A 13,044-nucleotide genomic window follows, 5' to 3' on the forward strand; every position below is an offset into this window, starting at 1 on the left:
CTTGAAAGCCATAACTCATGATTAGCAAATGCCCCCAGGCTTGTGCTGCCATTTCCACTTCCGCTTCCTGGCTTCAGCCCAATAAAGCAGCAGGTCAGCAGGTTTTTAGAAGTTGGTTGGAATGTACTTTCCTTCTGGCTCGAGCCAATACAGAGGTTCAGGTTAAATAATTTGTCCAAGCAAAAGCAAATCCATTCCCAACGGAAATCCCCCGTGCTACGGGGAGTATGTGTAATGGAAGCCAGGGAATGTTTGGCTGACTTCAAGCAAGGGAGGAATTTAAAGAATTGCATTACAGAGCTGCTCAAACAAGTAGAGGTATGGAGAGACAATGTAATCTAGTGGATTGAGCACTGGATAAGGAATTGGTTGATCTAGGTTTGATCTCAACTCTGCTACTGACTTGCTGTGCAACCTTGGGCAAGTCTCTTCACCTTTTTGAGCCTGGGTGTCTTCCCACTGTCTGTATTTATGTAGATTGTAAACTGTGCAGGGTATGTACTCTCTCTCACTAGGTCTAGCTCAGTGGGACTCAGCACTTGGTCGGAGCATCCAGGCGTTACTGTAATAAAAACACACACACACACGTGTCCAATTTGGCCTTTTTTCTGTTCAGCCATAATCTTTGGTGAGACCTAGATTTTTATGGCTCTGTTGTTATCTGTTCTTATTCACAGAATAGGCTTTATTGTCATAGTTGGGCAGACAGGTTTATCTCAAACAGTTCAGATCGATAACTCCATCTTGTATTTTAATATTTGGAATCCACTGCTCCAGGGGCACGATTAGCTACTGGATGAATACCTTTTCTGTTCATTCCCTCTGAAGCACCTGGCATTGGTCACTGTCGGAAGACAGGATACTGGGCTAGGTGGACCTTTGGTCTGACCCAGTATGTCCGTTCTTATGTTCTTAATATCAGTGTTTATTTTTAAACATTTTTTATTTCTTATCTAAATTGATAAAATTTAAAATAAATTTCACAGTTGTGAGAAATGGGGGGGGTCAGCACGAGGGGGGTCAGACAATTACTTAATGATAGTAGACACTGACACTCAAAAAGGCTTATAACTATTAAATCACCTTGTAACCATTGTCAACGTCACATATCAAAATATACGTAAATAAGTATATAGGTACTTATATAAGTAAATATCCTTAAATCAAACTCTGATAAGTTCTCATGCAGCACTTTTCTCAATTTGCTTATGGGTACATTTTCATTATTATTGATGGAAATATTTTTCTGTCAGTTGTGTGTTCGGTGAAATCGACATTTACCGACATTTGCTGATAAAAAGCGAATCCTTCCAAGCCTAAATATAAAAGGATCCTGCAGAGTAACTGGCCGCAGCCCTGACACAAACAGCAACTCCTCAAAATAATGGGAGGGAAAGAGAACAATTGCTGAACGTAGCTAGGTGCAGCCCCTCGTAAATGCACTGCTCACAGACCCACTTCAGTGGCTGGCAAATCATTTTGGATGAGCTCCCTGCCTTGCAAAGCTACAGATGGAGCAGAGTCAGAGTCAGATTTTAAAAAAAAAAACAACAACAATATGTTCTGATTGCTCAGACATTCTCATTCCGTAGCTTCTTTCCTTTATTTGATTACCCAATTTGTAATCTTTCCGGTTTGTTCACTTGAGAGGCGAAGATATTTTTGAGGATGATCTGCTGACAATGTATGTCTTACAGAAAAGCTGTTGGTAAAGGTTACCTTTTGGATACTGGCTGCTAATGCACCATAGAAATTGAATCACTTCTCTTGATTTCCATATTGCTTTTTAAGCTGTTTAGAAGATTTCATTCGCTTTAAGGTACTTTTAATTTGGGGAGTAGACAACACAAAAGCCACCACCTCTAATAACACTAATTGGGCAGGTTCAGCAGTAGAGTTGATTGGAAGTCAAAATTTCCATCCCATCGAAATTCCAATATTTCAATACTTAGTTTTGTCCTGAATCTGGGTGAAAAGTTGAAATAGTGAAACTTTTCATGCCGCAGAAAGTTCCAGTAAAATTCTGTTTGGAAAAGTTGAAATGTTTCATTTCAGTTTTTTGGTTTATGAAATGTTGACATTACTCTCCCTGTCCTTTAGCCACTGCGGTGCATTGTGGGGCCCCTAGGAGGCACTGTGAGAGCTCAGCCACAGCGAGGGACTGCTGTGCATCATGGGAGGTGTAGTCTGCCTGGGGAACTTGACTGATAGAGGAGACTGGGAGCAGGAGGGATCTGGAACTACAGTTCTCATGAGGCACTGCAGCCCCTCAGGCAGCTGCAGAGATGATTGCTCATCCGGAACCAAACATTTAATTTCGTTTCAGAAAATTCTCCCCAAATTTATCTTTTCCCCGTGGATAATTTAGATTTCAACAAAACTCCATTTTCTGACAGAAATGTTTTTGGCTAGCCTTATTCAGCAAAGAGGCCAGGGACTGAACTGCCTTCTCTGTCCTAAAAATGGTGTCTCCAGAGCAGAATTAAGGGTCTAAGGCAGCAGTTCCCACACAATGGGTTGTGGCCCCAGGTGGGGTTGTGTCATCAGTGGATGCGGTTGTGGCAATCCCGTGTGTACAGAGGACACCATTTTACAAAATGGCCTCCTCCACACAGCGTGAACTTGCACTCACCCTCCATGAAAGGTCACCCTGTGTGTAGGATGCCACTCTGTAGAGCAAAATGGCGTCTTCCATGTGGCATGACCTCGCATATATGGTGCACATGAGATTATGCTCTGCGGAGTATGTCATTTTGTAGGGCGTGCTCTCGCCCATGCAGTGGGGTCACGCAGAGGAAAAGTTTGGTGTAAGGGTCTCTGTCTCCTCTCACTTACCTTGTGTCACTCCACTGACTTCAATGGAGTCTCTCCAATTACTGCCCGTCGAAGTGAGAGGAGGATCAGGCTCACGGTACGGAGAGAGCTTGCTGTGCTGATGCCGGTTCTGTGGATGTAGCTCACTGATGTCAGGCTCCAGGCATCCTTCGCCAGCACTGAATTCATTCTAAAATCCTATGGGTCAGATCCCCCTCTACTGTAAATCGGTGTAGCTTCATTGACTGGGTTGTGCACGTTATGGTGGGTTGACTTCAATGGAACAAGGCTGATTTGCACTATCTGGCCCAATCGATGTTTTTAGTGTATCAATATGCATAAGGGGAAATGCACTGAATTTCAGTGCTTCTGAAACTCAGGGCACTGGGTGAATCCAGGTGTCATGGGGACAGGTGTTTTTAATCCCCCCCCACCCCCCCCCACAGCTTTGTGGCTGCTCCTTAGTCATGAACAGCAAGGCACTTTGCTTCCCTTGACGCAGAGCTTGCTGAGTTATGGGGTGGTTCTATGGTGTAAACACCCCCCCACTTGGGAACACTCATGTCACCTCTGCTCTAAAGTGGGTCTGACCTTAATTCCTATGGGATGAAAGGCGAACACATGAGCTCCCTTGGCCACCTGGCATGTGGCCCTTTGTAAAGAAAAATCAAGGGTCGTGCTGGGGGGGTAGACTGAACGTTTGTGGAGTAGGTGTTTAATCCCCAGTGTCTCCCCTTGCCTACCCACTGAAGTGGGGTCCTTTTCTGAATAACCTGACACCAAAGCGAAAATCAGGGGATAGATGGCTGGGTCAATGCAGCATGCAGAAAACTGTGTATGTCAGTGAAGGGCATGAGCATCAATAGTATTGCAGCAAGTGTAGACCGCAAAGATGGTGTGTTAGGTACAGAATGAAATGACTGCAGACAGGGAAAAACCCGGCACTAATCTTAACAGTGAATAAACAACTCTGGAAAGGACACTACAAAATACACAAATCATAAACAACACACAGTTACACACACAAACACACAATCTCTGACCCTCACGCCTACTCAGGCACCAAATCACTCCTAATTCCACGCAGCCACTTCCCTGAACACCATCCCACACATTGCAACCACAGGCACTGGCGCAGGTGGGCCTGTGAGGACTCTGGTGGTGCCGTGTGCCAGGGAGGCAGCTACCCTCAGTTGTGTGGGGGCACTTGGTCACAGGTTCAGGAAGGATGTTTTAAAAATGTGCTCCCACCGATCCATCTGGAAGACCAGGTGTGATGGAGGAGTCAGAAGGTGACTCCAGGAGCTAGACTAGATGATCCCGTGAGGTCCCTTCCAGCCTTACCTTTCTATTATTCTATGATTCACCAAGGAAAAAGTGTGGAGCTTTCTGGGAGATTGGGGCCAGTCCTGAGGCTGATGAGCAGGGACCAGCTGGAGGCTAGTGCACCGGGGCCCTATTGCTGACAGGGGCCATTGTGCTGCTATGTGACATAAATGATAAATATTCTAATAATAATAGTACTTAATTAGCCTTGGAGTCAGCTAATTTGGGGGCAGATCCTGAGGTCTGACTCTGGAAAACTCCCGTTCAATTTTGTTGGAGTAAGATCTCAGGATCTGTCCCTTTGCTATGAACAAATCACTCAGATTCTTTTGTCCTTATTGCTGGACTCCCCTAAGCCTTCCTGAGTTCATCTGTATCCCACCTTCCTTGCGGCCTGCCTGGGAATGGCTGAGTAATCCCCCCATAGGCTGGCCTGTTAGTTGTTACTAGGCGAACATCACTTCACTGGTGAATGAGAGAGCCTGGTGCTATGAAATAATCATGACTGTGAGCCCTGTGTTTGGGACAGTGTCCCCGCTGCATGGGACAAGAGACTGGTGTTCACAGTGAGGAAGTCTACGTGCTCCCAAATCTCTTTCCTTCCTCTTGCTGCACCCCTTTGGGCATTACACCTCACGTCTGGCTGATGTGGACAGAAGACGACTTCGGGGGAGGGAGGGGGTGATCAAAGGGTTGGGTTCGGTTGTAGGGAGCCGGTTATTTTGCAGCACATCCCAGCTAGGCAGGGTAAGGGGGAGAGTCAAGTGAAGCTCAGTGGGATTTGCTCCCAAGGGTTGCCAGGTATCACTTCACCTGGGTTCACCCAGCCATCCCTGTGCTGTTTCTATTTTCTAGACAGCTGCAGCTTTTGGACCGTTGGAGAAGTCTGACGGGCCTGGGAACCTGGCATCGTGTGAATCCAGACCAAAGTGACATTGAGCAAATTTTGTTAATGTGTAGCCAGTGTGGACTGTAATAATATATACTGGAAGAGAGCGATAAAATACCATTCAGTGGGGATATTGTCATTGGGTACGAATTGCCATGTTCCGTCAGACCAGGGTCCATCTACTCCAATATCCTGTCTCTAGCAGTGACTTCAGAGAAAGGTGAAGGAAAGCCTGCAGCAGGCAGTTATGGGGTAACCTGCTCCCAGGGAAAGTATCTTCCTGCTCCCCATCAGTTAATATAGTAACAACAGCTAGCTGTCATACAGCACTTTCCATCTGTCGATCTCAAAACACCTCCCCAAAGGAGGGCACTCTCAGGGGTGGATTAACACATAGGCAAACTAGGCACGTACCTAAGGCCCAAATTCATGAGGGGCCCAACCCAAGGGGCACTGTGACCCCCTGTGCCCTGGCACAATGCCACCTGCTCAGATTTGGCCCGGCCTCCCTTCTGTCATCACACAGGGCCCCGGGGTCAAACCTGAATGGCCAGTGGGGCGGCCAGTGCTGCTTCTCACAGCTTCCATGGGGCTGGCTCCTGCACCAGGTCTCCCCAATTTGGGCCTTCCTGGCCTTGTCCCACTTCCAGCACCCCGACCCCTCTGCTCTGCCCACTCACGACAGTCTTGAGACCTGTTAGCAGTACAGGGAGCTGCCGTGAATGCCCACATGGGGAAGCTGGCCCAAGGAGCCCAGTGGGTGGGCATGTGGGGTAGTGTCTGGGCAGCAGGAGCCAGTCACTGACTAACCTGGACAAAAGAGGGTTAACTAAGCAACATCTGTGTGGTGGGAGCCAGATGTGTTTGGGTTAATAGATCACTAGTGCAACTGTGCTGGCCAGGACACTGTTAATATAAATGTGCCCACACCATGGGAGCATCTAGTTTAGCTGGCCAGCAGAGGGGCCCAGAAGTGTATGTTTGTCTAGGGCTCAGTGATGGGTTAATCCAGCTCTGGTGGTTATCATTATTCCCATTTTACAGATGGGTAAACTGAGGCACAGGGAATGGAAGTAACTTGCCTAAGGTCTCTTAACAAACCAGTGGCAGAGGCAGGAATTGAAGCCAGGGTTCCTGAGTCCCAAGACTGTTTCGCTTATGCTCTGAGCAGGGGTTTTATATCCCTTTCAAAATTTTGCTTTGTTTTTAATCCTTACAATTGTAACTCCACATTGTGCTGTTACAACATTAGCTGGGTGTTAGAACAAACAAAACATTTCCCCCTCCCACCTAAATTTGCACACTGCCCTAAAAATAGAAACGGGACCAGATTTTCAGCCGTGTAAATCCGCATAGGTCCCACACCAGTTCATACCAGCTATTTCGCCTGGGTTGGTTATCATCATCTGTAAGTTTCAGTTCGCCCACAGCACATTTCAGAGAGACGACAGGATGTGCTAAAAGCACATTTGAATTTTTAAACAATGGCTGGGGTCTTATGTTGTCGAAAAACCATCTTGGAGTGTGTACTGGACAAGTCCAATGAAATGCTGCGTATTCCATGCGTTTCCTGTCTTCCTGAGGGAAGCGCTGGTCAGGGGAGTGGGTGGCAGAAGAATTAGCAAAGGAATGCGCAGGACTCAATCTGGCGTTTTATTTGCATTTTTGCTCACACCTTTTGTGTGCAAAATTGGGAACTGAACGGTTTTTAAGAGAAGGAGTTCACTGTGCTGTTGGCAAGTCCCACAGCATCCCAGCTGGCCTCTCTACAGCTATTGATTAAACAGTAACATTGCCAGGAGTTCTCCATCCGTCACTGTGATGGGAACTCCAATCAGGAAAACACAAGAGCGAAAAAAAAAGCCTTTACAATGACAACCTGCAGCTCACTAAATGAAGAATAAAAAACGATTGAACACCCTATAAATATTTATTGGCGCAGCAATAAGAGAAATTTGCTTTTGTGTTAAAGGGCTTGAGACTGGATTTGCTGAGCAATGAGTCAGAGAGAGAGAAACCGTCTCCAGTAAGAGAGAAAGTGGACTGAAAACGCTTTGTAGCTGTTGGATTGTGACAGGGTGCAGTTAGGTGAGAGATTTTACCTTAGTCTCTTCTTTAAGTCCATTAATGGCTATTAGCCAGGATGGGTAAGGAATGGTGTCCCTAACCTCTGTTTGTCAGAGGGTGGAGATGAGATGGATGGCAGGAGAGAGATCACTGGATCATTACCTGTTAGATTCACTCCCTCTGGGGCACCTGGCATTGGCCACTGTCAGTAGACAGGATACTGGGCTGGATGGACCTTTGGTCTGACCCAGTATGGCCATTCTTATGTTCTTACGTTTAATAAAGTGAATTTGATTGGGCTGCTGACAGTGAGTAGCACGCATGGGAAGTCACCTCATGTCCCTGACCCCTCGGGATGCTAGTACAGCCTAGCAGAGTTGAATCTGTCCAAACTGGGCTAACCAGTGTGGTACAGAATGAGCTTTCCCTTCTCCCTGTGCAGCCCAAAGTGTGTGGCTACACCTGGCTGATAAACCCCCGTCGGGGAAGAGTTTGCGCTGTAACGCTTCTCGCTCTTTGACGTTTGCAGTAGAGACAGGTCTGTTACAAGACTGTGCTGTAGAGTAAGTCCTTGAAGACCCGGTTCCCCACACTCCTCTCCTCTCACTTTCCTTATTCTCCTCTCCTCTCATTATTTTCAAGTAGCTCTGATGGTCCTCGGAGCAGCCCCAGAAACTCACGTAGCTCAGGCCCTCATCCGCCTGTGAGGATATTTATGCAGACAGACTGATTAATTCTTCCCTCCTGAATTCCAAGCAGCGTGGGCCTGCTTGCCGTGTCTGAGACTTACACGGCACCAAACTGAGTTTGACAGCTCAGGAAGAGGGCAGCCCCTTTGGCTTCAGACAAGGAGAAGGGTTTGTGGGGGAGTCGATCTGAAATCAATCGTTGACACATCTGGGGTCTTCTCTTCAAGAAGCCTGGGCCAAATTCACGGGGGATGTACTCAGTGGGGCTATGCCCAGTGGCAATGTGACCCCCTGAGCTCTTAGAGAGAACAATTTCCAACCAGAAATTCTTTATGTGGAAAGGTCCTTCTAGATTTCTTTGAAGGAAACTCAGCATTTTTCTAAACTTGTCTTAATTTCTAGCTTCTGAGCTTCCTTTAAAGAAACAAACAAACAAACAAAAAGGATGCTAGCTTCTTTTGAAAGCTCTTCTGAGGTCAGCCCTGTGTAGTAGTGACACAATCCATGGCCCCTGAGGGCTTTTGTGGATTTTAAGGCCAGGTGGGATCATATTAATTCTCTAATCTGACCTCCTGCATCACACAGGCTAGAGAACCGATGTTGAGCCCATAACGTCTGTTGGAGCCATAGCAGAAAGACATCCAGTCTTGGCTTAGAGCCAGCAAGTGATGGCGAATCCATCACATCGCTAGGTGAGCACCGTGGCCCTGAGGCTTGCTGAGCAGCCTTGTTGCTCAGAACTCCACCGTGACCAAACTCACATCCAAATATACAGACCCTTACCCTTTGAGCTGACAGAGAACCTCTCCTAAACGTTAGCCCTGGGGCTGGATGGAAAGCAGTGAATCTATTTTGCAAAGAATTTCAAAGTTTTGAAATTTGTTTTCATTCTGTTACGGAATGAAACTGAGGCCTTTGGAATTTTTTCACAAGAAAACAAAAACAGCAAAGCGAGATACCTTTCCACTCTGGAATCCAGGTTAAAGTCATTACTTTGAATGAGGCAGAGAGGGGACTGGAACCGGGATCCTCCATATCAGATGAGTGCTTTAACCACTGAGCTAATGATTATTCACACTTTTTGGTTTGGAATCAATGGCATTTTTCAGTGGAAAAGTTTCACTGACATCTCTTCAACCAGCTCCAGTTAGCACTATTGGGTTTATGATACAAAGCTGAACAGTTCTGAGTCCCTCCAGCAGGGGGCAGTCATGCACATACACAATGGCGAGTTACTGACGATACCATGGTACGCAGCATTCTGTTTTGTTTTGGTAGCGAAATCTTGGAAGGGACTCTGTAAGTGAGCAAGTCCAGCCTGTCAGAAAACAAAGTGCCCATTAGAGTCTAAATGGACCCCCATTTCCCAGGTCTTATTAGCTGGCAGGCAGTTTTAAATGAACAAACTGGTGTGTGAAGGCAGGTAAAAGGAAGAAAAGGGGTTCTTTTTTGTGGTGTGAGAACCTGTGGCCACTGTTTCTGGGGGTCAGATAGTAGGTTGGTCTCCCCAGCCATTTCAACCTTTCCTTGGCTTTTTTGCTGATGATGCCAACAATGGTGCCAGTTAGTATCAAAGATGATGATGACTTTGGTGCTGTGGACAATTGGACAGTCTAAACTGGACCTGGCTCTCCACCCATTCAAGAGAGGGCCCGGACAGGCCTCAGATGGCAACATCGTCGCTCGCCATTATAATTTAACTTTTTTCTGGTAGAGCCCCCAATGTGCCAGGTGCTGAACAAATGGAAGGGAAGGCGCGGTCATTGCTGACCCATTCTGGAGTCCCACCAGCTAATTAGAAAAGAAAGTCTTCTACTAATCATCCTTTGCCACCCATCCACACTCCTCAGAGTGACTCCAGATCTTATACCAAGGTCATTGACATCAGAACCTTGACCTGTGTGCTTAATTCAGGAGAAGACCAGTAATGTGATTGTCGTACTGTACTTTGCTTTTTGTCAGCACTATTACAGACTGAAGCCAGTTCTTGCTCTGACTTACATCCCATGCAACCCCACTGTAGTCAATGGGTTTGCACTCGGTGTGTCCGTCTGTACTGGGGTCACATCTAGCAACCCCAGACAAGGATCAGGACTCCATTGTGCTAAGCACTGTGTAGACAAGTACCGAGAACAGTCCTTGCCCAAGTCTAGCCATGCCAGAGGTGGACAAAACAGAGAAATGAGGTTGGGGTCTGTTGGAGAGGGAGGTAACAAAAGAAACAGTTTGGCAAAAAAATAGAAGTCACAACCCTAATCAGGGCCTGATGGGAATGGCTCGTAGGCAGCACAACACAATAGGGCTTAAGTAGGGATTTTAAAGAGTTTTGATGAAGGATTTTCCCTGTGCATTGGGCTTGGCATGTGGGGGCTGACGGCTTGATATTATCAGCTAGTTCTTACACTGGTGCGAATCACTGAAGATGTTAATGGGTCAAAGCTGGACAGATCCACTTGAGTCATTACTGTTGTCCTTTCCTTTCCACAGGAACCTAATGCCACGGACTCTAGAGGGGCAGATCACGATGGAGAAAACCCCGAGTTACTTTGTGACCAAGGAGGCTCCCAAACGTATTTACAACATGTCCAGGGAAACCAAGCTGATTGTGGTGGTGAGGAACCCGGTCACCAGGGCCATCTCAGACTACACACAGACACTATCCAAAAACCCCACCATCCCCAGCTTCCAGGCTCTGGCCTTCAAGAATGTCAGCACGGGCCTCATCGACACCACCTGGAGTGCAGTGCGGATCGGCATCTATGCCAAGCACCTCGACAACTGGCTGCAGTACTTCCCCCTTTCAAAATTCCTCTTTGTCAGCGGGGAAAGACTCGTGAGTGACCCGGCTGGGGAGATGGGCCGAGTGCAAGACTTTTTGGGTCTCAAGAGAGTCGTGACGGACAAACACTTCTATTTCAATGAGACCAAGGGCTTCCCTTGCCTGAAGAAGCCCGAAGGAAGCAGCCGGCCCCGCTGTTTGGGGAAGTCCAAAGGGCGACCTCATCCAAAAATCCACGGGCAGGTGATCCAGTGCCTGCAGGAGTTTTACAGACCCTTCAACATGAAGTTCTATCAGATGACTGGGCAGGACTTTGGGTGGGACTGAGATCTCACCAGGCCAATGGCTTTCTAAGCCACAGTGGAGAGAGGACAACTAGTCCCCTTAGCAGACCTACAGGGCCCTTGGCACATTGTGTGCCAAACTTCCCAGGGACTCTAGCATAGATGTGTCCAAGGCAAACTTTTGGAAGACACTTCCCATGTTCTAATTTATAACGGACTTGTTCCTGGAGAGAAATGTACACTTACTGACTAGAGAGAAATATTTAAGAAAGAAAAACAAACAAACAAACAAACAAAAAAAACCCCCAACCCCAGATCAGATTAAATATTCTTCCATATAAATCTTGCTAATCTATATTAACCAGAACGGTTTTCAGATGGTGAGAGAGAGAGAGAGAGAGTGTGTGTGTGTGTGTGTGTGCGCGCAGTGGCAAAGGCACTAAGATTCACAATAAAGCTTTGCAAATCAGAGTTGGCCTCCTAATGCTGCTCTTTCTCTGACTATACTGAGATTGCTGTAATGTTCACAATCAGCAATCCCGACCCTTTTAATTAGCAGGCGAAAGGGCCCTAGACACCAGTGCTGTGTTGAGGTCTTGGATGCCTTCCTTGCAAAGGGACACTGTAAAGATAACAACTGCAGCCAGGTTCAAAGCTGCTGTACAGCAATGTAGGTCCATTGACTTCAAAGGAGCTAGGTTGGTTTCCACCAGCTGAGGCTCTGGCCTGGTATATTAAAAACACTAATGACTTATGATAATAACATGTTAGGAGACTGATCTTGCTCCTCCCATTGGAATCAATGGAATTTTGGCCATTGACTTTATTGGGGCCAGTAGCATGCCCCAGTTTAAAAAAAAAAATCTTATTTCTCTATTACTTTTTATGCTATTTGTTTTTCTTTGTGCTTCACTCAATTGGGCCAGTGAGTTTTGGCCTAGATCCTCAAAGGCACCTAACTCCCCTCCACATACCTTTGATGATCTGGGCCTATGTGTTTCTTATCAATTTCACTTTCCAGTGCCTACGCCCTGCAAGTTTGGTTTTCGGTTTCCCATGCTTCAAGAGGACATGGATGCCCTCCTCTTCCCAAAGCTCTTTTTCCTTAAAATGTACAATAAATAAAATAAAGTGTTGTGTCTATTAGAGTTTTGTAAAAGCCCTTTTAAAAAAGACAATCTGAATTTTGGACCTACGTCATGTTTGGTGTCCTTAGAAACAGTTACCTGGTTTGATAGTTTCGGTCAGATCTGCAAAAAACAGGACACAATGAATCTACAAAATAATACAAATCTGTGGGTGATTTATTGTTATTTAAAGGCTTGATTCTGCCTCAGAAGTCAGTGGGAGTTTTAACATTGACTTCAGTGAGAGCAGAATTGTGTCTTAAATGCACAGGGTAGAATGTTGACCCTCTCTGAAGTTAACGGCAAAAGTCCCATTGACTTCAGTTGTCCAGGATTTTACCCACAGTTCTTTTCTGGCTAAACTGTTTGCATTAAAAATTCTATTCTGGTGTGGTTTCAGGAACATACAATACTGACAACTCTGGGCAAAAAAGAGTAGAAAAATCTCCCGTTATTAATTGTGACAAAAGTTGCAGCTCTACAAAATTGTTATAAAAATTTACTAGGCCACATCACAAAATCTGCTTGCCAGCTCTTTTCCCCAGGAGAATACAAAATTATTGGTACTTTGTCAGTCCAAATATTATTTGTCTTGGTGGATGGTCAAGTAGCATATGACAAGGTTGGACAGAAGAACTGTAAATTGGCAAAGTTTGAAATAAAAGGAAATATTAATTCTGTCCCTAATAAGCAAAATCGTCTTAAGCACATAGTCAGCTTTAAATTGGTACTTACATGTAATTGACCTCAATGGGAGTTAAGCACCTGCTTAAAGCTTAGCGGGTGGTTAAATGCTTTGTTGAATCAGGGCCTTAACAACTGAGTCAAAACACTCATTGAATAGAATGGGACCACTCACATGCTAAAAGTTTAAACACATGCTCAAGTACCTTGCAGGATTGGGGCCCTGTTTTCAGAATGGCACTTTGACCATTTTCTCTTTCCCATTTTGCAGCTGGCTCTGCATCTCTCATGTTGATTTTTATTGAGGCGAGCTTTCTTCCTGAGATTGGGCAGTGACTGGCATTTGATGATACATCTGGTCGAACAGCGAATCCAGAGAATGGTG

General features: G+C 46.0%; 1 protein-coding gene across 1 annotated transcript in view; it reads left to right on the forward strand.

The window, feature by feature from the left end:
* HS3ST6 (heparan sulfate-glucosamine 3-sulfotransferase 6) overlaps positions 1-12,092 on the forward strand; it is a 111,961-nt gene extending 99,869 nt beyond the window's left edge. The window contains exon 2 of the mRNA XM_037911343.2: positions 10,273-12,092. Coding sequence (XP_037767271.1) covers positions 10,273-10,891 — 619 coding nt within the window. The 3' untranslated portion in view covers positions 10,892-12,092. The remainder of the gene's footprint in view (positions 1-10,272) is intronic.
* The last annotated feature ends 952 nt before the right edge of the window (positions 12,093-13,044 follow it).

The sequence above is a fragment of the Chelonia mydas genome, chromosome 10 (genome assembly GCF_015237465.2).
Source record: "Chelonia mydas isolate rCheMyd1 chromosome 10, rCheMyd1.pri.v2, whole genome shotgun sequence".
Classification (NCBI taxonomy): Eukaryota; Metazoa; Chordata; order Testudines; family Cheloniidae; genus Chelonia; species Chelonia mydas.